Below are 26841 nucleotides of genomic sequence, written 5' to 3' on the forward strand. Positions count from 1 at the left end.
AAATTAACTACCTGAGTAACTCCAGACAGAATCAATGGAAACAGACTGAAGGCAGCATTCATCCAAGAATTCCAACATCATCAACCTTCCCACTCCTTCTTCACCCCACTGAAAATGAAGGTCTGAAAAATTTCAATTACTGTCTGTGCTTCTGCTCCACCCTTCCTGTTGCAAATGGCATCTCTGCTAGCGTGCGCACAAAGGAGCTGTCTGCTTTGCCTGTGAACTCAGCAGAGGACCAGAGACTGAACTGCTTCACTTCTTCCTCCCTCAGTCCTTGGCTCCTGTGAATTACGGCCTAGAAATCCTTGGAGAGCATTAGCTTAACTTGTTTTCCAGGGCAAGAAGACCTTTGTAGATCCCTGTTTTCTTGCTCCAGCAATCACATAAGAAGACAAATGCATCTTCCCAATGTTAAGCAGGAAACTTAAATGATGACAAATGTTCCATGCTGCTGAGCTTGGTGTTTTGGTGTGCCACTGCAATTCTTGCCTGCATAGCAGAATGCTTTTTTTGCTTAAGCCAGACCTGATGATGGTGGGTCTTGGCTCTAACAACAGTGTCACTTGGAAAACCCCAAAGCATAACCTGAGCACGGCTCCAGCTTGAACTGCTCCTGCTTTCAGCCGCATAGAAGAGCATCCCCTCCCACTGCCTGAATCTCTGCAGCAAACCAAGCCTGGCATCCTGTCAGTCTGGCAGGGCAATCACTCAGAGCTGTGTGGAGATCCCATGGAGGGTACACAACTCTGCTGACTTTCTCCACATAGTACAAGAAAGACACGGACCTGTGTACAGAAGGCCCTCTGCTGTGAGGCCAGGCTGTGGGGTTGTTTAGCCTGGAGAAGACTTCAGGGAGACCTTCTGGTGGCCTTTCAGTACTTAAAGGGACTGATCAGAAAGCTGCAGAAAGACTTTTTAGCAGAACCTCTTGCAACAAAACAAAGGTAATGGTTTGAAACTATAAGAGATTCAGACTAGAGAGAAGACATTTTATATACTGAGTGTGTTAAGACTTATGGCCGAGATTGTCCAGAGAGGTGGCAGATTCCCCATCCGTGGAACCAATCCAGACCAGGCAGTCCAGGTCTGTGAGCAACCTGCTGTAGCTGCAGTTGTCCCTGCTGGCTGCAGGGTGTTGGACTGGATGACCTTCAATGGTTTCTTCCAACTCAAATCACTCTGATCCATTGGGAGCCCAGGTGTGAGGAGCTGGCAGTTCGCAGAGCCCACGGCCACGGGAGAAAGCCTCTGCAGCAAGTGATGCAAGAGCGAGGATTCACCCCCCTCCAAGTCGTGTTTTCTATCTTCCCCGTCCCCGTCAGCCAGGAGGTCTCCTACACGCCTCGGTGCCACACTGAACTCGGCCGTCACGCTCTGCTTTAGGGGCCGAGTTCTGCGAGGTGACTGGGGAAGTAGGCCTGGAGTAGGCTGCACCCAGCCTCTGAGGGGCCACTGTTAGGGGACAGCCGAGGCAGGGGGCCCAGGACCCCCAGAGCCACTGGGGCTCACCCACGGCCCTAAGCCCTCCCGCCGCCGGAGGAGCGCGGTGCGGCCCCGCTCGCCACCGCCCCCGCGGCCCCATTCGCCGGCAGGAGGGAGAGCTCCGCTGCCAGGGGCCGGCCTCGTGTGACGTCATCGGCCGCGGCCCGGCGGCGCCGCCTGGCTGCTGCTGCGCGTTCGTCCGGAGCGTTCCCGCTGCTCCCCCCTCCCCCCCGCCTTCGCGGCCACCGTAGCGGGAGCGGCGGAAGCCCCTCGCCGGCCACCGTCCCGGGAGGCGCCGCGGCGGATGGTCCGCGTTGTCCCGCCGCCCCCCGCCCGCCCCTCTCGGAGTCGGCGGCGTCGGCGGTGGCAGATGGAGCGGGGGGGCCCGGGCTGGCGGGGCGGGAGGCCGCCGCCGCGGAGGTTACTGTTGGCGTTGCTGCTGTTGTTGATGCCGGCGCTGCCGGGCTTGGGCCCCGCGGCAGCTGCTGCTGCTTCGGCCGCTGAGGAGACGGCGGCGGAGAAGGAATGCGACAAGCCGTGCGCCAACGGCGGGCGGTGCCAACCGGCCAGCGGGCAGTGCGAGTGCCAGCCCGGCTGGGTGGGCGACCAGTGCCAGCACTGTGGGGGCCGCTTCAGGTGAGTCTCCTGATGGCGGGGGGCCGGGCTGCGGGTGTCCCTGGTCGGGGCTCAGTGACATTTAGGGGCAATATGGCCGTGGGTGTGAGAGGTGGGTGAGGGAGGCTTTGGGTACGTGGTTCGCTCTGGGGGACAGGTGGTTTTTGAGGCGGTGGACTGCAGGGTGGCTAGGGGACAACTGGGGCTTGGTAGTCCTGCTCTAAGCTGCCCAAGGGGGCACTTGAGAAGGGAGGAGGTGGGGGGGGGGTCGGCGTGAGAAGCAGTTTTGGGGTCTCAAAATGGTTGGGAACCTCTGCATCTGAGGTTGTTCAGGGCAGGAGGGCCGTGAGTGCGGGAGACAGACCCAAGTGACAAGGGTGCAGCGGTAAGGGCGTGTAGAAGGGGCAGCAAGGCTGTGGGTGTCTCTGGTTGAGGCTGCGCAGGGGTGAGTTTGAGGGCAGTAACGAGGGGCTGAGCCGCGGGACTGTGGTATGAAGGGCTGGGTGGGAGGCAGGTGCGGGGACAACAAGGATTTGGGTGGGTGCTGGAGGGGAGGTCTTTAAGCATGTGGCTGCGAGGGGTGACAGAAGGTCACAGGAGCGTGTGTGTGATGGGCTGAGAGTGTACAGTGCCAGGGCTGATGTCGCACAGGGGGTGCAGGTGTTCGGGTGCTGCGTGGGAGAGTAAGGGGGTGTGGGGTGCCCCACCGGGCAGCAGCTGCTGAGTACAGGCTGTTGGTTCTGCAAGCAGGCGTCTCTGAGGGGACCGAGTTTGACTGCTGGGGTTGCGCAGAGGTAGCTAGGGGTCAGTGGTGGAACCTCAGCTGTGTAGGAGAAGGGATGCGGGTATAGAGCGCTGGTTAGGTGTGGGTTTGGGCACAGTGGACCGTGCAGGCCGGAGCCTGGGAGGTGATGAGATGTACGTGTGAGTAACTGGGCTTGAGTTGTAGCAGGTCTGGAGACAAAGTAACAGTGAAGGGGGGAGTGTGCGGGGGGACACACTTAGGGCAGCAGGGGCGGGATGAAGGGTAGTGGATGAGTGAGGACTGACTTAGTGTATGATGGTGACTGGTGCTGGAGGCAGACAGGCGCAGGGAAGAATTGGTTCTCTACGCTGGGGGACAGCGTGGGTGCGGGGCCAGTTCCTGGGTGGGGGCAGACACGGGAGAAAGAATGACAAGCGGATGAGGGACTGGATCCAACTGGGAGCAGGTTGGAGTGGGAGAGGAAGAGCATGCAAACAGGTGTTAGGCTTGGGTGGAGGCAATGGAGGTGTTTGGAGCGGGGGTTTAAGGAAGCACATCTTGGCAGACAGCATAAGTACGTGTTTGTTTTGGTTAAGGGTAAATCTAGGAGAGGTGTGTACCTGGGAGAGAACAGCATCCTAAAGGGGTAGCTGGCACGTGGAGCAGCTCATCTCTTGGGTCGGAGGGAGTGTGTGGGAGAGTGCTGCTGACTCTCCAGTGGGACACTGGAAATAGCAGCCTGGTGGAAGGAAGCTTTCAGGTTTGCTGGGAAACAAGGCCAGAGTTGGAGGATTGAAAAGAACAGGGACTGGTGTGAGGGTCTTCCCTCTGGGTAGAGTGTTTGTTGTTTCATTTATTTTTTGGGAAAAAAAAAAGGTTAAATGGCAGGGAGGTGGTGACCCCCTGACTCTGCTTGTCCTGGCCATGTGCATATGTGTCTGTGCAGGAGAGAGGGGTGACTGCACAGGGACACTGTGATCTTTAGGCTTTGCCATACTGAAAGTGTGTTGTCTGCAGTTCCAAGACCAGTTCTGGTGGTGACATGATACTCAGATTGTGTTTAAAGTTATTCCTATCAGAAGAGAATTTGGAAAGGGGAAGTGGTTGGAAATGGACCCTGGCTTCTTGATAAACTTGACATTTTCTGTGGCAGGAGTTTGTGTAAGATGGTTACCTGCAGTGATTTTCTCACCTGTGGCAGTGGGAGAGCCTGTGTGTGTGTGCATGTGTTGGGTGAATTCTCTGGGCAGAGTTGATTCTTGGAAAGGAAGGAAATGACAAAAAAAAAAAAGAGGAGGATTATTCTGGGCAGCAATTGCTTTCTCAGAGAACTTACAGAGAATACCAAGCACCATTTGCCGATGCTTGCTGTAGGTTCGGAGGAAGGGGAGTCAGAATAGGCCTAGCCGATGAAGGAAGAACTCTTTGTACTTCAGGAGTTGAGGTTTCTTCATGTTTTCTTGACAGTCTGTAGCTGGGTGTGTGATGCAGCAAATTTAATGCACAAACAATGCCAGGCAAACTCTTCAAGTCAGAAGCTTCCCTTTTAATGTTGTTTTGCTGCAGTCATATTAAGAATTTTCTTCTGATTGAGAGAGAACACTGTGGAATAGCCATTTACCTGCTACTTTCCTCAACCAGTTTGGGATGTTGGCCATTGTAATGGGACTACATTGGAATAAAGGCAGAGTTGTCTTTTGTGAATAGCAAAACTGGTGCTGCTGAGTGACAAATAGAAATATTCACGGCTGACAGCCTTTTTTTAACCTGTTAACAATGTTGATAAAGCTTCTTGTTTCTCTTTCACACGTGGATCCAGTTTAAACATTAAACTGAAAAGAAAATGCATGTTTTAATAAGTGTTTTGTTTAGCTCACTCTTTATTTGTTCACGAGTTGAAGTTTCCAGTACCTGTTTGTAAACATTGAGCTCTGAAAACAGAGCAGGCTTCTTCAGCAATGTTTAGAGCTTTTCAGTCACAATCTTCGCATGCTTTGGGTAACTCAGTCTTCTATGAGAAGTGGCATTGCAGGAGTCTTTGCTGTGTGACTGTAAAGAGCTTGGCTTTGAAAGGCTGTGAGGTGTTGTTTGATGATGTAGGTGCAGAAGGGAAGTAGAAGGGCAGGTGCAAATTGTTTTCTGCCTGTGGTATGTGCCACATGCTTATCTGCCTGAAGGAGAGGTGTAATTACATTTGGCACATTCACCTTCCTGTCCTTATCTGGATGTATGTATTTGTGGTCTTGACTTTTTTTGTTTCTATTGAGCACTGGGGTTGTCAGGCTGCAAGTTGTGCTTTGTTGATCTACTGATCCCTGGCATCTTCCTTGGTTGGCAGGGAAGGAGGAATACGATAGCTTCCTGTTGCAGTCTGGTGATGTTCTACTCACCTTCTTCCTTGGGAAAGACTGTTTAAGATACATGGGTACCAAACCTGGGGCAGAGCATTTTCTGTCTGGTTTCACCCAAGCTGCAAAAGGGGAGCAGCATGCTCCTGTTCCCAGGCAGACCTGTGGGGTGTTCTGGTGCCTGTTGGGCTGCTCTGACTTGGTGCAAAGCAGAAGAGTACCTGTGTGTGGTTTCCTTAGCAATCGGTGTTGGCTGTAGGAGCAGCTGCTGAGAAACTGACCTCTGCACAGAGCATTTGTGCTCTTGAAGCCCTCCCTACCTCGATCTTCCACTCTATAAGTGATTTTTCTCTTTTTGAGATGTGGAACCAGCTACTGGAATGCTTTCAAGATAAAGGCCTTGCTTTCAAAGGAAGCTGAAAGAGGAAATATAGGACGTACCTGATGTGCTTGTCTCTTCTATTTCTGTACAAACCTCCAGCGGCTTTCACTGCTGGCTGGAGGCTGCTGCAGGCCTGTGGCTTCAAGATGCTGTAGTCTGGGCAGGGGAGGACTTCTGCTGTGAGGCTGTCATCTGGGAGGGAGTAGAAATCTCCTAGCCACAGAGCTGCAGCAGCATGCTGGAGGTAATATTTTTGAGCAGTGGGAGCTCAACAACACTAAAGAGAAGAGTGAACTTGGCAGCACTGGTGTTGCACAGTCTAAAAGAGGCTCTTCAAAGCACTTTTACTGACCAGTGGCATGGCCTCTTGTCCTGCTCGATTTTTTCAGCTGTCTGCCTGACCAGGGGTACTGAGGGAGGTAAAACACAGGTTGAGAAATGACCATGGTTCTATTGGACAGGCACTGTAGAGGATTGGATTGACAAAGTCAGGAGAGTATCTGGCTTCTGGAGCAGTAACTGTATGGGAATTGGCATAGAGGCACACTGATGGGCTGAAAATATGAACAGGCTGTCGTGGCCTGTGCAGTGAGATGGCAAATGGGGGTTTGTGTGTAAAGGTGCTGCTTCTCCTGTCACAGTAAGACTTTCTTTTGAGGTGGGAGATGGAAAATGCTGAGCACTGCTTAACATCACAGCATCATGATGCTTGGAGAATAAAAGGAAGAGATTAGAGTGTATCTTTTAAACTACCTTTTTATTAATTTAATGGAGGCAGTTATGAGTTGATGATTGAATGTTATTAAGTAGCCTGTGGTGAAACAGTGTCCTTGGCCAAAGAATAGTACAATGAAGAGGATTTTTATCTCTAGAACATTTGAGTATACCAACTGAAGGGAGTTGCTAGCTGGCAAAGAACTGTCACACTTTCTGTTCTTAAGTAAATGGGAACTTCTGGTCAGAAGCTGGCATAAAACCTCCTTCCCTTTAGAGAGCTACCTGAGGCAGTTCAGAGCTTCAGGAGAGTCAGGAAACTACTTAATGTGTCTAAGGATGTTGGCAATTGGAAGCAAATCAGTTTAAGTGCTGGGATTAGATTTGGGTGCTGCATTTATGCCTGCTCCCCCTTCTGTTTCTCTCTTTTCATTAGAACATTACCATGCTTTAAAATGATTTTCTGTTCCGTGGTGCTGTGTGAAAGGCTCGCTCAGATGTTGGGCGGTGGCAGTAAACGCATCGGCTATTCAAGTAGGAAACACTTAAGCATTATCAGTTTTAAAGGGTACACTGGGAGGGGGGGAAGAACCTTTAAATGCTTTTATTTTATTCTTGGAGGCATTATTTCCATCTCTGCTAGGAGCTGTGTGTGTATCTGTCTACAGCTGCGTAATATGTAGTTCTGTCCATGAGTATATTGAAATGATCTGTTCATTGAGAGGGAAGCTCAGGGCTAATATTTCATCTGAATTCTCAGTTTTAGTGTTTCATCTCAACACTTTTAGTGTTACTCTTGCTGTTTTATTGGACAGACTGATATTTTACTAGGACTGTTTTGAGAAGAAAAATTCATCTGTGAGACAATTCAGTATTTTTTGAAATTCATCTTTTACACTTTCTGCCTTGCACTGAGCAGCCAGCATAAATATTTGACTTGTGTGAGGTTTTGTTGCTGTTTGCAATAAGCTCACTTTAGTCTGCTTTAGAGCTAGGAGTTGACAGGTGACAGTTTGGAGCAGTGAGACAATGCAGTGCACGTTAACTCCTTTGTGCACATCAGGCGGCTGCGGTGCTGGAGCATTGGTTATTGGAATTGGTGAACACCTCATGGCTTCAGCCTGGGAGAGAGAAAGAAACAGTGTCCAGCTGCTGTCGTCTTGCTAAGCACGTCTGAGCGTTGAGACCCTCAGGAGCAGTGCAGGTAAAGGATGAGGTTTCTCTGCCTGCCAGTTCCAGGAACACTGCTGCCTCAAACCTCACTCTTTTTTTCCTGCAGTGGTCAACGCGAGAGGCATTTCTATCTCATTTCAGTGTCTGACTATCAGGGAAGAGCTCCTGAGTCAGTGTAGCAGAAATTGTCTAACTAGATTTTTCTGTTATTCCATGGTCTCAGTTGCTTCTTTCATTATGGATCCAAAATAAGCTTGTGCCCAACTGGATGCTCATTACTGTCTCAGTGAGTTTAACATTTGACGTAAGTGGCTTGGATTGGAATACCAAGAAATGACTGAGGGTAGCACTACTTTAACAGCAACAGCTTTTTTTTGTTTGTTTGTTTGTTTGTTTTGGTATTTCTAAGCTTTCAAAAGAAGTAGGACCAGCAGTGCTTTTATTGGGTATTCTGTAAAGTTAAATGACATTTGGAATGCACCTGACTGATCTCACTTCCCTGGCTTGTCCCTCTGAAGCTTTGCTGAGCAATCAAATTTAACACCAAGTGCTTACCACAGCTTGTGTCTGTGAGGATCCATGCTGAAGATCCTCTATGAGGCAATGCTGCTGCTGACCAAACTGTTGTATTAGTGCATTAGTTTATTGGTGCTCTTTTCTTAAAGAGCTGTTTTCCTTGAACAATTTCTTTGCAATTTGAAGTTACATGCACAGGGCTTGGAATTAACTTCTTGATCTGTTTGGGCTTTGTTTTCCCCTGCATTCTAAATGTGCTCAGCAGGTAGTTCTTTAGGAGCTCTTAAATCACAGCTTCTAAACTATAGTGAAAAGATACTGTAAAAGATGGAGAAGATGGGATTGTGAATGATGTGTGTTCTCTTTCGGTAGGTAAAGTGGTTTTGGTGGAGGAGGAGTAAGCCACTGCAAACTGAAGCTCACCCTAAGAAGGACCACACCAAATTTATTGCAGTACTTTGTTCCTGTACAGCCACGTGCCCACATCTGCCTGTGTAACCACTGCAGAGTCTTGAAAGCTGGGCTGGAAAAATTGATAATCAATGTTACAGTACAGGACAGGGATGATAATTTGCTTTGTGCATAAATATGCTTTGAATCAAATACTTATTTATCCCCTGAAACACTGCACCAGTAATGTTGTTTGGCTTTTTGTTTTCTGCTTTTGTTCCTTGGCTTGCATTGTGGCCGATCCACATGAAGTTAGAGCTCACTTGAGACTGTCACTAATGCTCTTCCCTCCCTCTGCTTAAAATACTTACTTGGTACAGACACAGGTTGCTGCTGTCTGTAGACCCCCTCATTAAAACTCCCTCTCCAGCCTTTCTGGAGGATCCCTTCAGGTATTGCAAGGCAGCTCTAAGGTCTCTCCAGGCTGCAGTTTTCCTCTCCAGGCTGAACACCTCCAATTCCCTCAGCCTATCCGCACATCAGAGGTGCTCCAGCTCTTGGATCATGTTTGAGTCTCTCCTCTGGACAGCTGTGTCCTCCTTATGCTGGGGACACCTCTTGCCCTGCTGGCCACAGTCCTCTTGATGCAGCCCAGGATGCATAGTTCTTGTTGCTTGGTGTAGGTGCAAAGTGATCCACATCTTGTTAGGGAGGGAAATTGTCTCTCATGTCTTCTGCCATTAGCCGGTGCCACTCCACTTTCTGCAGGCTAATGCAGGATGCATAAACACAGCTGTGACAGTCCCAGTTTCTCTGTTGTTTCTCTCTTGGTTTCCTGCTGCTCAGAGAGCTTGCTTTTCTCTTTGCTCGTTTCTATTATCTGAAAGGACACAAAATAAGGAAGGCTGCCTTAGGAAAACACCCTTGTGCAGACTTCTTTATTAGTCAGTGTTTGTACTGCATGAAAATTTAACACCCGTCTCCAAGGTGGTGCTTGGCTGCTCAGCATATAAGAAGCTTGGCACGGATGAATTAGCCTTTTTTGTGAACTCCTTTTCTGAACTCAAATACAGAAAGGTGAGAAGTACTTTTTTTCCATTCAGAAAAATTAGGTTGAATTTAATATTATTTCATTGTGAAGGGAGAGAATAATTCTGACTTGAGTTACTCTGCTTTGAAAGCCTTGCTTGTTCTCCATGCTGGTTTTTCTGTCATTAGTATTGTATGGTAAAAAAAAATACTCCTCCAGTGTGTGTAGCTTTGAGTTGCTGCTTCTGTTAATGTGTAGCTGTGTGCTGAGTGGGTTTGGGGTTTTTGCCTCAGTGTCTTTGTGCGTGTGTCATTCCCAGGCTCACAGGATGTCAGGGATTGGAGGGGACCCAAAGAGGTCATCCAGTCCAATCCCCCTGCCACAGCAGGACCATACAATCTAGCTCAGATCACATAAGAGTGCATCCAGAGAGGCCTTGAAAGTCTCTAGAGAAGGAGGCTCCACAACCTCTCTGGGGAGCCAGTTCCAGTGCTCTGTGACCTTTACAGTAAAGAAGTTCCCCCACATGTTGAGCTGGAACCTCCTGTGCTGCAGCTTACATCCACATTCTGTCCTTCCCATCATGGTTTGGTGCTGCTCACTGAGTGTTGGTGTTGTGGCCCTGTTGCCAGAGGCTTTCCTAGATTCACAGAATAATTTGGGCTGGAAAGAACCTTAAAGATCTTACAGTTCCAACCCACCTTCCACCAGCCAAGGTTGCTCAAGGCCTCATCCAGCCTGGCCTGGAACACCTCCAGGGAGGGGGCAGCCACAGCCTCCCTGAGCAGCCTGTGCCAGTGTTTTGCCATATCTGGAAAAGACCCATGACCAGAGGCCTCCCTGTGAAGGTTTGTTGGATTTTATTAGTTGTTGCCATCAAGCACATGTTTGACTTAATCTAAAATAAACTTTTCAGGATGGCTTTGCAAAGTTTGGTTTTTTGTAGCCATGTGCAGCACATTTCCTGCCTAAGTTGTGCACCTGCCTGATCTTCCTGATTAATGATTAATTAGCACAACTGATCCTCTGTGAATGCCTGGTGGAGAGTGTCACATGAATTTTATATGATTTCAGAGCTTAGTGTCTCCAGTATCTGGCTTGGTTGCATACTTTGATCTTGTGTGGAATCAGCAGAGGGGATGCCAAGAAAAGAATTTCCAGCCACTGCAGGACTTCAGCTGGGATGTAAAGTGGGACTGAAGTGCTGACTGCAGGGCTGTACTAAAAGAAAAAAAAATCAGGGGAACTCCTGCCTCGTGGCCCATGGAGAGCTGCTGTGCTGCCAGAGAATAGTCTGTTGTGCCTGAATTGTGAGCAGACAGCTAAGATATTGGTCCTCTGGAAGAAAAGTACTGAATTCCAAATAGTGTAGAATCAGAGAGCGATAGCATCCTTTGGGTTGGAAGAGACCTTTAGAGGTCTTCTATTTCAACCCCCCTTAAGTGAGCAGGGACACCTGCAAATAGAGTGGGTTGCTCACAGCCCTGAACAACCTGACCTAGAATGGTTCCACCTATCTGGGCAGCCTAGGCCAGGGTCTCAGCACCTGCAGGGTAAAACGTTTCATCCTTCTCTCCAGTGTAATTCTGCCTCTCAGTTTCAAACCATCACCCTTTTTTCTGTCACAACAAGCCCTATTAAAATGCCTGTCCCCAGCTTTTCCATCAGCCCGTACAAGCACTACAAGGCCACCAGAAGGTCTTCCTGAAGCCTTCTCTTCTCCAGGCTCAACACTCCCAGCTCTCTCAGCCTGGCCTCACAGCAGAGCCCTTCCAGCTCTGCCAGCACTGCTGTGACCTCCTCTGGCCCTGCTCCAACAGGTTCCTGTCTGTGCTACGCTGAAGATTCCAGAGCTGCCCAGCACTGCAGCTGAAGTCTCAGCAGAGCAGAGGGGCAGGATCTCCTCCCTGCCGCTGCTGCCCATGCTGCTGTGAGCACTCAGTGCCAGCTCCTGTCCTGCTTTGCACCTAGCAGCACCTGCAAGTCCTCCTCCAGAGGACTGCTCTCTTCATCTCCCAGCATGGGCTGATACCAGGATTGCCTTGACCCAGCCTCAGGACCTTGCACTTGCCCTTGAACCTGCTGAGATTCACATGTGCTCATTTCTCAGGCTTGCCCAGATCCCTCTGGGTGACAGCCTGTCCCTAGGCATGTCAGTGCATCAGGAGATAGTTTCTTCTGACGTCACTGGTGGCTCTGTGATTTTTATTCTTCTCAGTGGAGATCAGGAACAGGCAGGATTTTCATCTGCTTTTATTTTTGTTGACAAATGTGGCACTAAATCTCTTGTAGAAGACCCTCTCAATTTCCAGATGTAGGTGCTTATAGCCGCTGCCTGCTGGCAGCTGCCAGCGTGTTGATGCCCTTTTGTCACCTGATTGATTTAGCACAGTCAGACACCTCACGGCAGATCCTCAAATCTGGGTCAGTTAGCATCTGTTCCTTACAAGCACAGGTTGCAGCCATTCTTTAAAGTCAGTGTTTTTCATTTTGGGAATGGTGATGGGTGTTTAAATGTGCCCTCCTTCGACTTTTGGAGTATGAATCATTTTGAGGAGGAGGTGAAGTGCTTCACAGTCAAAAGCAGAACTTGACTTCCCACCTGTGCACTTTGGTTTTTTAAAACATCCATTATAATGGTGTGGGAAATACTTCTTTGGATGTTGTTTCTAGTGAATATCACTGTAGTTTGCTGCTTTTTTCCTGAATTCATGAGTTGATCCTAAAGTAAACTGGGATAGTAGTTTGTGGATCATTTGCAGCTCTCCTGAGTAACCTGAACTGCTGGAGAGTTTGGGAGGAGCATGTAAATGTCTCAGTATGTGCCTGATTCTCCAGTGCAAATGACATAATGGCAGTTTCTGTATGGGTTGGCTGTTTGACTGTGGATGAATGGGCATTGGGATTTCTAGTGGGAAAACAGGAATGTGTGTTTCATCTGAAAAGGCTGGAGGGAATTTGCAGCCTGTATCCTTTCTAGCAGCATCTAAGGAGGAATAGGAAGAGGGTAAGGGGGAAAGGCAGCCCTGAAAAGGGGAAGAGAGTAACTGAAGATCTGCCAGAGGTTTGCTGCTTGCTTTTATGAATGGTCAAGTGATCTCATCTGAAATGTGTCTGAAGTTGATAATCAAATTTCTATTCACCAGTTCTGCTTTTGAACCTTGTTGCCAGGTGGCTGTGGCATCTTTGTGTCAAACGTGAAAATATAATAGAGCTTGGACTTTGGATTTGAACCAGGCTAAATCATGAGTTCCCAGCATGGTGGGGATTGGAAAGGACCTATGGGGATCACCTCCTCCAACCCCTCTGCTAAAGCAGGATCACCCAAAGCAGGCTGCCCAGGATCGTAACGTCCAGGTGGGGTTGGAAAGCCTTCAGAGAAGGAGACTCTACAACCTCTCTGGGCAGCCTGCTCCAGGGCTCCAGCACCCTCACACCAGAGTTTCTTCTCATGTTCAGATGGGAGATTCCCAGATTCCAGTTTGTGCCTGTTGCTCCTTGTCCTGTCACTGGGCACCACCAACAAGAGTCTGGCCCCATCCTCATGCCCCTCACCCTTTAGCTATTGATCAGATCCTCTCTAGCGCTGCTCTTCTCCAGGCTAAATGACCCCAGGGCTCTCAGCCTTTCCTCACAGAGATCTCCCAAGCCCCTCAGCATCTCTGGGGGTTTAGAAGCATATTTTAATGGCAGTTTTATGTGGCAACTGGTATCCATCTTGTCTGTTCTGAGAATAATACTATCCTGCAGAAGAAATGTAGTTAATGTTTCTATAAATATGACTAAATCATCCTCACTGAGCCTTATTGAAAAGGATCCTGTGTGTTAGAAGTGCTGAAGTTTAAATGTGATCGTAATTTCTCTTTTCAGTACTGACAGAAATTTGTTCTGTGGAATTTAAAGGGAAGGAAAAAAAAGACTCTGTGCAAGTGGTGTTATCAAAGCTGCTCAAGGCATCAGGACATCTCATGTCCTAAGGTTTGCTTGCTTTTGTAACAAGATGTGTGTGTGCTATGGGTTGTGGTGCTGAAAAAGACATCCTTTGCCGTGCTCCCAGCCTCCCAAACGCACTCATCTGTCAGCATCTTGAGGCAGGCAGGACAGAGGCACAGTGCAGTTGAGAGCAGACATGAACGGCCAGAACCTGACCCTATCAGATGTGTACTTGGCCTCCTCAAGCAGGGAACTGCACAGAGCTGCATTTCACCTCAAGGGTCCCCAGAGCTGGTGAGGTCTTGCAGGATGTGGACTGCTGGTGCTACTGGCTTGCAGACCTGCTGTGCTGCAGAGCAAGCTGGTGTGGCTGGGCTGGAGGCTGTTCTGGGGCAGGTGGAGGAAGATCCTCCCAGGATGTGTTTTTGTAGGTTGCTGTAACTTCAGGCATCTTGCTCTGGGATAAGAGCAGAGATTGTGCTGTAGGACTTAGGGCATGCACAACTGCTGTGATCCAGACACATTTCCTGTTCACATCTTGTGCTGACTTCTGTGTTCCTTTTCAGTCCCCACATCTTCTATACCCTATCAGGAAGGAGCTGCTTTTCCATGATTTCTTGGAGAAGGATTTGAGGCTTTCTCTTTACACCATGGATGAGGAGGAGGGAAAGATGCTCTGCTCTGTTGCTTTGCAAACCTGCTGCAGTTTGGAGGCAGCAGGAGAGTGACCTTTCTGCTCTTCTCTTAGACCCTGCTTCTCTAACAATGCCTGAAAAAGAGATTTTACTTGACCTCTCTTGAGACTAACAGAAGCTGGCTCTTGGAAAGGGCTTCCTTGCCTGTGAAGCTGGAGAAGTAACTCTGTGGGAAACAGCTGTGTAAGTGCCCATTGATTTCTGGTTCCACTTGAATTTCTTGTATGTTTCCTATTGATTTAAAGTTCTGATGGAGTCACAGACCTCAGATCTTCAAAGGCCTCAGCCCATCACGTCTAGGCTTCTTGGGCTCCTCTTTGGGGCATCAAGGCTGTCTTGCTTTCCTGTAGCAGAGTCAATAAATAGTAAGTGAAGCCCTTTTGTTCACAGAAGGAAATCTTACTGTTCAGGTTTAGAAAGACTTACAGGCTGCCGTAAACAAAACTGGAACTGCTGATTCCTTGCTTTATATATGAATCAATCCTGGTCTTGCCCTGTGAGCTAAGGGCTGAGTACACAACAAAATACCTTGAAAATCCGTTTGCTGGCACCGATGCTGAGACATTCACTTACAGGTAGAGTAAACCCAAACTTTCCACCTGTGGTGTTTCGTGACCCTGAAATGGAGGGAAATGTGCTGAGCTGCCTTTTAAGGAGCACTGTCCATAGGCTGCCTGGGAGATAACCATAGCAGTGTGGGCAGTGAGTAGTTTAGGTGACTGAAGGACCTTCAGCCTTACTCCAGGTTGTCTTTAGAGATGCTTCTGCAGGAGCTTAGCAGGTAGAGATGAAGCTGAAGAGGATGCTTCATGCTGTGCTTCTTGGTGACGTCAGTTGCAAACCCCTGGCAGCAAGTGCCAACAGAACTGAACACGAGGCAAGGAAATTGCTGTGCATCACTTGATCTGTTTTGGGTTTTCTGGATTTTACTTTTTCATAGTCATGGTTTGTCCCTTTACTTCTTCCCCATGTTCTCAAGGGAATTCAGTTCCAAAGGGTGTAGCAGGCTTCCTTCTGCGAGTGAGTTCATGCAGGGAAGAATTACAGGATTGATTTATGAACTGGCTAACTGCTCTGATGCTTAATTGATTCAGCACAAGTAGGAACTTTGTGACCCTTGTAGACTGGGGCTGGAGTGTTGTCAGACTTATGATGCAAATCAGAGGCTTAGCTGTCAATCTGAAAGTGGTCTTAAGGAGCATTTTTCCCCACAGCAGTGTTCTGGGGAATGCCAAGTCCTTTCCCAAGGTGGCTGTTGGACTGCAGAGTTCCTCCTGAGCCCTGTCAAGGCAGGTGTGGCACACATGGATACATTTATCACTGGCTTGTGCTGAGGGCCCTGCAGAGGGACCTAAACAGGCTGGATGGGTGGGCAGAGGCCAGTGGGATGAGATTTAACAAGGCAAGTGCAGGGTTCTGCACTTTGGCCACAACAGCCCCAAGCAGTGCTGCAGGCTGGGGACAGAGTGGCTGGAGAGCAGCCAGGAAGAGAGAGACATGGGGGTACTGTTAGAGAGTAGGCTGAAGATGAGCCAGCAGTGTGCCCAGGTGGCCAAGAGAGTCAATAGCATCCTGGCCTGTATCAGGAATTGTGTGGCCAGTAGGATGAGGGAGGTTATTCTTCCCTTGTACTCAGCACTGGTCAGGCCACACCTTGAGTACTGTGTCCAGTTCTGGGCCCCTCAGTTAAAGAGAGATGTTGAGGTGCTGGAACGTGTCCAGAGAAGGGTAGCAAAGCTGGTGAGGGGGCCTGGAACACAAACCCTATGAGGAGAGGCTGGGGGTGTTTAGCCTGCAGAAGAGGAGGCTCAGGGCTGACCTCATTGCTGTCTACAACTACCTGTTGGGAGGTTGTAGCCAGGTGGGGTTGGTCTCTTCTGCCAGGCACCCAACAATAGAACAAGGGGACACAGTCTCAAGTTGTGCTGGGGGAAGTATAGGCAGTATGCTGGGAGGAAGTTGTTGGCAGAGAGAGTGATTGGCATTGGAATGGGTTGCCCAGGGAGGTGGTGGAGTCCCCGTCCCTGGAGGTGTTCAAGAAAAGACTGGATGAGGCACTTAGTGCCATGGTCTAGTTGACTGGATAGGGCTGGGTGCTAGGTTGGACTGGATGACCTTGGGGGGTCTCTTCCAACCTGACTGATTCTATGAGGGATGCTGGAGGAGCCTTCCTCATAACATTTGGATTGTGTTCCCCCCGAAACAGTCCTTGCTGGATGTCATCTGGAGGATGTGTGCCCCTGAGATTCCTGATCACTGCTCCAAACCATACTTTCTGCCTCTGTCATTGCCACTCTCTTTATCTAAATGCTTTGGTTAGGTTTTTGGCATATCCTGAATTCGCTCTTAAAATCCTTTCTCCATGTAATTATAGTTGAATTTTGCCCTTGGGCAGGTGTCTCATAATCTTTTAAGAGCAGTTTTAAAAATAGTGAGGGTGAAGAGCTGGTCATAGAAAGTAACATTAGCTGAGTCTTTGGACTGTGGAATAGTGATGTGAAGTGTCTATTGGAAAAAAAGGTGTGCTGAAGATGATCTGTACCTACAGGGACATCAACCTGACCTTGAGAGCAAAGGTACAAGGCAGTGGTGGCTGGAGACAGATGGAAGTTGCTGAGTAGGGTTGCTCTTTGGAAGGGATGCTGTTCTGAACAAAATGGCACAGGATCCCCTTAGGGATTTTTCCTTCCATCTATAGATGGAACCTCCTGGGTTCCAGTTTGTGCCCATTGCCCCTCGCCCTGTCACTGGAAAGAGTCTGGCTTAATCCTCTTGATCCTTAACTTTTAACTGTTGATAAACTTTGTCTGCTCTTCTCCAGGCTAAACAGTCCCAGATACCTTAGACTTTCCTCCTCAGAAATCAAAGGCAGAAGAAACAAAGTCCTCCTTGGACACCAGCCACTGAAGGAGAGGTTTGACCCTGGTGATCCCTCAGCTTTCTCCTGAGAGTGATGTCCATAGGATGCAATCTCTTGTTGGTCACTTTGGATGCCATCTGTCCTGTTTCCTTCTCGCTGCAGGTGCCACCTGCACCCCATGGGGGCACACAAGATGTGGCAGTGTCCTTGGTGTGCCCAGGAGCAAGCCTCAGCCAGAGCCTTTCTGCACTGCAGCCCTTGGCAGGAGCTCTCCTCAGCAGCATCTCCCTGCTAGAAGCAGCCCCTGGGTGAGCAGCCCTGCCCTGAGCTGCAGAGAGAGCCCCAGAGAGCAGAGCCTGAGCTGGGAAGTCAAATCTCTGAATAGAATTAGCTCTGTTCCAGCTTAGACCTTGACTGAAAGGCAGCAGTTGATGAGGTGTTAAAACAGGTGGAGTTTAAAAGGGGAGTGTTTGTTGGGTAAGAAGTTGGAGCTGGAACTTGATTCAATATTTTCATTCGTGGCCTGGGCAGAGTGCCCAGATGTGCACAGCTTGTGTCACTTCTGACGTGGTCTCTGGGCAGACAGCTCACTGTCATCCTGGGAAAGCAGGGCGGGTGGAGTGACAGAATGGGGATGAAAGAGCCTCCAGCACTGTGGTGTTCTGCTCACAGCCTTCTGCAGAAGCAGCCCAGTAAGATGAAGTTGCACAGAACAGAGGCAGAAGCAGTAATTGGTCTTTGAGTAGTGGTTATTTGTCAGAATGATGCATTTCAGAAGACAAAGTAAAAAGGCAGTGAGGAGAAGGAAGGAAAATGATATTATAATTCAAAGCACCGGGAAGAGCATCTCTTGTGTATTATCATCATCCTCTGATGAAGTGTTCTTCCTTTTAATCACCTGTTAGCAAAGAGGGTTCTTCTGTTCTTGTTTTTAGGGGGCTGGTTGTTATTTATGCTTAAGTTCTTTATGTTGATTGATTAGCAAATGCTCTTGCCTGCAGCTCGCTCTTATCAGCCTAAGAAGCAGGGAATATTCCTTCAGCAGTGCTTCACAGAAACCATTGTTTCAATTATTGAAAGTGCACTTTGGCGAGCATGTTAACAGTCAGCCTGTGCTGGGGAAAATGGAACAGATCACAATTGTGGAAGTGAAACAAGCCCTGGTGTTTAATCCAGAGAGTCTGAGGATTCCCTTCAGCACCAGCCACCTGCTGCTCTTTTGCGCTGCTTGCTGTACAGCCCAGGAATGTCCACTCAGTGCCTTGCAAACTAGAACTAGCAATTGCAGAACCTTTGTCAGACAGTCTTCTCTTGTAGAACCTATTTAAAACTGGAATAGAAGTGTTTTCAGGGTTTTTTTGCCTTCACATATTGCTTCTCCAGCTCACAGCTCCCATAGAGGTAGTTTGTTCTATAATGGTTACTGTGAAACTCAGAGCAGCCCTGCAGGAAAGGGCTGAGGGGGTGCTGGTGAGTAAGAATCACCCGACGTTAGGAATTGGAAGGGACCTTGAAAGATCATCTAGTCCAACCACCCTGCCAGAGCAAAAGCTGGACACCAGGCAACCATGTGCACTTGCAGACCAGAAGGCGTGCAGGGCTGCCTTAAAAGCAGCATGTCTGGCAGAAGGAGAGAGGGGATTCTGTCCCTCTGCTCTGCTTTCTACAAAATACCAGTCAGGCACATTTGCACACCACTCTCTCTTCCCTAGATGCATAAATAATTAGAAATGATCTTTAAGTTGTTTTCAGCCTTCCTCTTCAGGTCACAAAGTGTTTCTTTTCACTACAACTTGGAATGATACTGTGGGGCTGTGACAGAGGCAAGCAGGAGACTAAATGTTCTGCAGCAAATTAGTGGCTGGAGGAGGTTTTGGAGTATCAAGGCTCCTTTGGCACAGCAGTGTGTGCTTGTTGACAAGTCACAGCACTGCTCATGTAGAAATAATTGTGGCTTCAGAGAAAAGAGGAGGAAGAGCCACGGGATAAGGTCTGCTTTTTCGTGGAGTTTGAAGTGGTGAAGATGGGCAAAGGACAGCTCTGAACCAAACCCATAATGTATGAATCAGCCGCAGCTTTTACTACCTACTCTCCATGCCTGAGTTACTTATTGATTTTTATTCCACCCAACATTAACAGGGTGCAGTCCTGTCTGGCTGAGGCAGTAAACCTGACACACAAATAGTAACTGAATTGTTTGCTTTTGCAAACAACAACAAACACTTAGGTACAAACCTTGTGGAAAGGACCTGTTTGCTCTCTGATGTTACAAGGAGCTGCTGTGAAAGGTCCTGCCCTGCACAAGGTGAGATAGTTCAATAATAGTCTTTGGCCAGAGTCCTGTCTGCTTTCAAGGGTTGTGTGTGTTTACTGTTTGTGAAACACTTTTGCAGTCTTTGGCCACACAGAGCAGAAAATGATGTCCTGAATTAATGTTTTACATTGGAGGCCCAGCTCTTGAAAGTGTTGAGTGTTCAGGGTTTATCACTTCTTGCTTTGTCTCTCTGCACAATACCTGCCCCCTCCTTTAGAAAATGATTTAATTAATTGTGTGGCTGATGGGAAGAATTTAAATGCTGCTGATCCCTGCTGCTTTTGGGTTGTTATTGCCCCTCTCTTCTGAAACTGGTGCCAGCTGCTGCTTTCTCCCCTCTAATATTTAACTAATGCTCAGCAGTCAATGTGCTTCGATTTTGCAACTAAAATGGCAGCTTTTCCTGGGGACCATGTGAGAGTTGTTGGGTGCAGCTCTGCTTGTTGGACTTGGCTGAGATGAGAAAACCACTCCCCAAGTGAAGAGTTCTGGAGCAGGAGAATCTACCTGAATTCTTCCACTTTCTCTAAAACAGGGAGTGTAATTAGTGGAGCAATTTGGACTAGCAGCCACTTTGACCAGCCTGCCTTAATCTGAACAGAACTCACATTCTTTCTACAAGTTTTGTCTCTTTCCCAAATCAGGCTGTAATAAATAAATACTGAAATGCAAAAAGCTCAAAATAGCAGCACAGGGCTCTTGGCAGGCAAGAAAGCATCTGTTTCTGCAGGTGGGATGAAGAAGGAAAACAAGTTTGGGCACCATCCTAATCTTGCTTGGCCTCCTGGTGGTCTGTCTTGATAGCTTCCCTTCAACCCAGGGCTCATCCCAGATGGACACTCCTAAGAGCTGGGCACCACCTTGCTGTCTGCTTTCCTGTGAGTCAGGAAGGGTGTTCCTGGAATCCCTCTCCTATGAATACAGGCTGAGAAAGTTGGGGTTTTTCAGCCTGAGAAGAGAAGGCTCCAGGGACACATGCTGGCCTTCCAGTGCTTAAAGGGGACGATCAGAAAGCTGGGGACATTTTATCAGGAGCTGTTGTGACAAGACAAAGGGTAAATGATTTCAAAGTAAAAGAGGGAGATTCAGACAGGATAGAAGAAATGTTTTACAGTGGTGGTGGAGACACAGAGGTCAGAGTGGCCCAGAGAGAAGGTAGATGTCTCATCCCTGGAACCATTCCAGGTGAGGTTGTCTGGGGCTGTGAGCAACCTGCTCTAGTTGTGATGTCCCTGATGGCTGCAGGGAGTTAGACTGAATGAGCTTGTAAGATCCCTTCCCACCCAAATAATTCTGTGCTTCTGTGTTTGTTTTTGGGGGTGGCAGTTTTGTACATTCGAGTTTAAAGAGTCCAAACACAACCCAGACTGGGGACCACACCCAGTCACGTCCCTGTGGTTCTGATCCTTGGGATGCTGAGAGGGACTCTGAAATGCGATGTGTGATGTGTAAGATACCTGAGAAAGCATTGTGCAGCTGTCAGCTTACAGGTTTGTCTTTGAAACCACAGTGTGCAAACGTTTTGAAGTTCATAATTAAAAGCATCATAGAATCACAGAATGGTTTGGGTTTGAAGAGACCTTTAAAGGCCATCTAATCCAACCCCAAATAGCTCTGTAGAGTCCGCTGTGTAGCTTCTCCAGTGTCAGCAGTGACTTCAGCCCTACTGAATGTGCCTGGCTGCCTTTAAAGTGCCAATGGCAGCAGCAGGAGTAGCTTTTGGTTTAAGCCTGTGCACAGGTAATTTTAGCAGAAGAGCAAAATGGCTACTGAAAACTGTTGTCCAGGGACTGGTACCTTTGTATTTTTCATTTGTTACAGAGGAATTTATTACCATGATTGTTTCCTTTCTCATTCCTGCTCAGTAAATTATCTCTGGCAGGTTAATTTCAAATATAGGAGATGAGAGGAACTTGCTGACCTTATGATGCAGTAATATGTTTGTGCTTAGGTCTGAGGAGCATTCAGCTTGGGATTTCCTCCACTGAACCATCTGAAGCTTGGTGTTTACTGTGCTCAACAGCAGAAATGCATCCTAAGGCACCAAGACTGCTCTTAATGCTATGCCTGTGTATGTTCATCAGCACAGCAGCAGAGCAGAGCTCTGCTTTGGGCCAGGAAGTACAGTGAGAAGGGAGGAGTGCCGCAGACACCAGTCACGTCAGCACCCTGAAACCCGTGCTGTGGACACAGCATGGCTGGGCAGACAATGCACCAGTGTTGGACCGTGCCAGAGGGAAGCACTCCACATGAAGTGGAGTATTGCTTTCTGCTCCAGAGCACTGCAGAAGTGTTTCTCCTAATGCTTCCTCATAGGGTACAGGGAAGTAGCCATCTTAATTTCAGCAGTTTTAAGGCATGAGTGAACTTCTTGCAGGATTTAAGGCATACAGTAGGTGTGCAGTGTTGCTCTTAGAAATGATCATGGAAACACAGAATGGTTTGGGTTGGAAGGGACCTTTGAAGGTCATCCAGTCCAGCCTCCCTGAAGTCAGCAGGGACATCCACAACTACAGCATGTTGCTCACAGCCACAGACAAACCTGACCTGGAATGGTTCCAAGGATGGGACACTTACATCTCCTCAGGGCAACCTGGGCCAGGGACTCACCTCCCTCAGAGTGAACTATTTCTCCCTTCTCTCTGGGCTAAATCTCCCTTCTTTTAGTTTAACCCCGTCACCCCTTGTCCTCTCAATGTTTCAATCAAAACAGAGTTTTGAGACATCTTCATGAAACAGAGATGTGCAAAACCTTTTCCTTTCCTCTTTTTCTGTCTAATGTGAACAGAGCAACGTTCTATTGTTAGTGGGCATTACCAGAGCGAGGAAGAAATCCTTATTTAGGCTGAATCCTAACTGTGGAGGTGGGAATTTTATTTGGAACTAACAGTTAGTTGAGATGTGGCCAGTGAATGCTGCCCAGCTTGGCAGTGCAGCGAGAGGTTATTTCGAAACGTCGCCGAAGCAGTGTTCAGCCACCAGCTTTGTTTCTGTTGCTACAAATCTGTTGGGAGCAGATGGAATTTCGGTTTCTTTCCTGCCACTGTCCAAGAATAACTTCTTTCTAAGTCGTTTTAGAAGCAAAGGGGAAGGTGCATATGGAGATGGAAGCAATCGTTTCTGCAGCTATGCTTTCCCTTGGGGAGTTCACTCTTTGCCAGAGGGCTGCAAGCTCTGCAGTCCTGCCCCTGCGGAGCTCCTTCATGGAAGGACTCCCACAGTTGTGTTCTCCTCTAGGCTGGCCCCGGTGCTCAGCAAACAGTTCAGCTGCTGGAGCTGTTGTTTTCTGGGGGTTGAGTTGTGAATATTTCTCAAGGGAGGATTTCTTTGCTCTGTAGTGGTGATCAAAAGAGCTGCCTTACTACAAGAGGTAAAACCCCATCTGTGCCTCTCCAGCTGAGCATTCGGTCAAGTGGTGGTTGTGACCTTCCCTGCACCACCGAGTGAGTTCACAGGCAAATGCTCCAGAGCTACTTAGCCCATAAAGAAATGCTAACACATCTTGGATTAGAGAGATAAGGAGGCTGAGACTGCCATGACACAAACCATAATGCTGTGCTGTGCTGTGCCAGTGAGTGTGTTGTGTCCAAGTCTTCAACTGTTCTTCCAGACATGAAATGGTTTCTCATGGTCTTTGCTTGATTAAAATGCACTTTAAAAGTCTCTTCAGAATGATTGTCTTTTTTTTCAGTGATTTTTATTTTCTGCTTCTTCCATCCCAGTAAGGAATCAAGGTTTGGTGTGGTAACAGCCAAGGATCTGTCTCAATGGGTTAGGAAATACTTGATAGTGATTGTAAAATTTAATGAGCAGGCAGATTTAATACAGCATGGCACTTCTGAGTGGCTGAAACCACCCTTTTTCCTGCAGGATTTGTCCTTGCTGCTCCCAGCGAGGCCGACAGACACTCCAGGGTTTGAAAATCCTTCCAGCTGTGCACCTCCCTGAGTTGCTGGGTGTCTGTCCTGTTTCCCTTAATGAACCCATGTGAAAAGGGCACAGGTTTTGCAGTTGGTTTATTTTTCTTGGCTCTTGAAACACTGTGGTGGCTCAAGTGCTGTGGGTTTACTTCATTCTTGCCAGAAGCTGGTAGAACAGCTTAGTCTGGCTGGTGGAGTAAGCTGAATGTCGTTGAAGAGATCTGTGCCAGCAGCAGAAAGTTTTCATTTACGGGATTAAGATGATTCAACCCAAATCTCAGTCAGGTCTGCCTTTCCTCTGCCAGCATTTAATGTTCAGAGAGCCTGCAGCTGTATTGCAGTGACCTTCTCCAGCATCAGCACTCCTGCTGCTCAGCCAGAGCTGTGTTTGAACAGTGGCCTGGGCTCAGCTGCACCAGAACCATTTCTGCTCAAGGATTTGACTTCTCAGCTCGGGCTCTGCTCTCTGAGGCACTCTCTGCAGATCAGGGCATGGTTGCTCAGCCAGGGGCTGCTCCTAGCAGGGAGAAGCTGCTCAGTGTTTGCATTTCTGGTGTGTTGGTGTTGTCCTGCCGAAATTTGCCTGGTTTGGATTATTCTCTGGTTTTGAGTTTTGCTCTACTGAAGGAAGAGGAACTTCTCCAGGAAGCTCAGTGTGTCCATCTGCCTTGGTTCAGTGCTTGAAGCATTCTGTACTTAGCTCCTTTGTGGTGTGAAATTGCTTTGAGTCATTTGGGGAAAATACCAGTGGTGCTTTTCTGCAAGGGGTTACAAATCACTCTTTGCCTTGCTGCAGTGAAGAATTTAGTCCAACGGGCCACAGGATAGAGGAGCAGCTGGCTTGAACTGGAAAATGTAGGGGGAGGGAAGCAGGAGTGATTGCAATTCTGTCCCAATCTGTATGTGCAAATGAGAACTTCCTCTAGATCCAGAAATTAGCTCAATTTAGATTTGATATTGGGAAGAAACTCTTCCCCATGTGGGTGGTGACACACAAACAGGTTGCCCAGGGAAGTTGTGGAAGCTCCAAGCCTGTGAGTGTTCAAATCCAGAGCGGAGCCTTAGCACCCTGGTCTAATGGAAGGCATCCAGGTTCACGGCAGGGGGACTGGAACTAGGTGACCTTTGTGGTCCCTTCCAACTCAAACTGTTCTGTGATTCTCTGCTTTGTTTCCAGGGGACCAAACTTGTTCTCTCAAGTTTAAATTTGATGTTCAGTGCCTACAAGCACATTGGTGCTAGTGACCTCCTTGAGAGCAGTTTCCTCGTCCAGGTGCCATTAGAGCAGTATTTCACCCAAGAACTTGTTCTGTAAACCAAGACAGCATTTCCTTCTAAGTTCATTTCTGCCTGCTCAGCTGTCCTTGTTGCATTGGTGTGTCCTTAGTGTGGAGAAGCAGCAGAAAAGCCTGTGCCACTTGTGCCATGGGACTGGGTGCAGGAGCTCCTGGGAATGTTTGACACAAACTGTTGCAGCAACAGATCAGGGTAAACAAGCCCAGGCTGCCCCAAACACACCTTCCAGCCCCAGTTCCTCCTCATCTATAGATTCTCTGCTCTTTACAGGACATTCTCCACTCTGGTGAGATCCCACCTGGAGTACTTCAATCCAGTTGTGGTGCCTCTCACACAAAAGGGACATGGATGATTCTATGGAGCTGTTGGAGCAGGTCCAGAGGAGGCCACAAAGATGATCAGAGGGCTGGAGACCTTCCCCTGTGGGGACAGGCTGTGGGAGAGCTGGGACTGTCCAGCCAGGAGAAAGCTTCAGGGAGATCTCAGAGCAGCCTTCCAGTACCTGAAGGGGCTACAGGAAAGCTGGGGAGGGACTTTTGACAAGGACTGGGAGTGCCAGAATGAGGGGCAATGTATTTAAAGTAAATCAGATCAGCTGTAGTCTGGATAATAGGAAGAAATTCTGTACAGTGAGGGTGGTGACACTGGAACAGGTTGCCCAGGAAGGTTATGGATACCCCTCCCTGGAGATGCACAAGTTCAGGTTGAAAAACCTTGAGCAACCTGGGCTGGTGAGAAGCGTCTTTGGCAGCGGGGAGGGGTGGAACTAGGTGATCCTTTAGGTCCCTTCCAACCCATTGTTCAAATCTATGAATCTGTGTCAAAACCTCTTTCAGATCAGAACCAGATGGAAGTTAACCCTCACACCAAGCTCCTTCCTAATTTTTTTCTTTCCCAGAGAACAGTTTTCCCAGCAGGTAACACTGATATGTAGTAGCTCTGAACTGTTTTGAGTGTCAGACAGGAAGTAAAAGGAATTATTTCTGTGCCTGTTAGGAAAGTGGGTCACACTGTGATATTTATTTATAGCATGTCTCAATATTGTCATTTTCTTTTTTTTTTCTATAAAAGTGACTGATCTTTGGCTGCAGCTTTTCTGTAAATGCTGCTACCAGGTACGGTGCTCTGCCTGTGGCCTAGAGATCAGCAGTGATGGAGGAGGGCAAGCGTGCAGCTAAGACAAGAGTTCAGACTGCTGCCTCAGGGTTCAGAGGGAGTATTTTGGGTGTTTTGAGAAACCCCTACCCCCAGCCTGCCCTGCAGTGCTAGGCCAGCTCTGGAGTCCTCAGCACAGCTCAGACAGGGACCTGTTGGGGCAGGGCCACAGGAGGCCATAGCAGTGCTGGCAGGGCTGGAATGACTCTGCTGTGAGCCAGGCTGAGAGTGTTGGGAGTGTTGAGCCTGGAGAAGAGAAGGCTTCAGGGAGACCTTCTGGTGGCCCTTCAGTCCTTAAAGGAGACAAACAGAAGGCTGGGGGCAGACTTTTTAGCAGGGCCTGTTGTGACAGGACAAGGGGTGATGGTTTGCAACTAAGAGGGAGATTTAGACTGGAGAGAAGGAGTAAATGTTGTACACAGAGCATGGTGAGACCCTGGCCCAGGTTTCTTAGAGGTGGGAGATGCTTCATCACTGGAACCATTCCAGGTCAGATTGTTTGGGGCTGTGAGTAACCTGCTCTAGTTGCAGATGTCCCTGCTGGCTGCAGGGGGTTGGACTGGATGAGCTTTAAAGGTCCTCTGCAACCCAACCCATTCTATAACTGATTAGGAAGAACTAGGCAGTGATTTGCTGCATGGCTTTGGAAAGGGGAAAGGGCTGTGGCTGCTGATTCCACTTGTCCTGCAGAAACAGGAGCTGTAGTAGTGCAGCAGGGTGATGGTCCTCTGCTCCATGGGGATGACCTTAAACTCCCTTTCATTCTGATTCCTGCTGGCTGGAAGGTTAAGAGCACCTCGACCCCATTTCATTCACAGTGCAACACGTGTCCCACCAACACCTTTTGCCCAGCTTTAAATGTAGGGCTGGTGACTGGAAAGCTTGTCCAAGGAGAGTGCTCTTCAGCTGGAGAACACTGACATGTCTGCCAGTTCCAGGCATGTGCTTAAAACGTTCTAATTCTGATGCCCTATTTCCATGATACGCAGGTGCGATGTACTGCAGAGCGATCCCTGCACGTGTGCTTAATATACACTTTGGACTAATGGGATATTTGTAGTGTTGGGAAAGTGCTGAAAAATCATCAGACAAGCCTTGGGTGCCAGTTGCAGTGGAGAGGGAATGACAAGCTCGGAAGCAGCAGGGAAGACAGAACAGGCAATGAGGAGGTGTTGACTGCTAGGTGGTGGAATCAGAAGTACATCTGGAAATGGTCTGCAGTAGCTCATTTGTAAAAGAAAACAGTATTTGGGTAGCTTATGGAATTGGA

At 48.5% G+C, this 26841-nt stretch overlaps 1 protein-coding gene across 1 annotated transcript in view; it reads left to right on the forward strand.

Annotated features, from left to right (window-relative positions):
- The first annotated feature begins 1773 nt into the window (after window positions 1-1773).
- The window catches only part of ATRN (attractin), a 150346-nt gene continuing 125278 nt past the window's right edge, over window positions 1774-26841 (forward strand). Inside the window, exon 1 of the mRNA XM_064151189.1 lies at window positions 1774-2121. Within this exon, the coding sequence (XP_064007259.1) occupies window positions 1790-2121 (332 nt within the window). The 5' untranslated portion in view covers window positions 1774-1789. The remainder of the gene's footprint in view (window positions 2122-26841) is intronic.

This window comes from Pogoniulus pusillus, chromosome 11 (assembly GCF_015220805.1).
Source record: "Pogoniulus pusillus isolate bPogPus1 chromosome 11, bPogPus1.pri, whole genome shotgun sequence".
NCBI lineage: Eukaryota > Metazoa > Chordata > Aves > Piciformes > Lybiidae > Pogoniulus > Pogoniulus pusillus.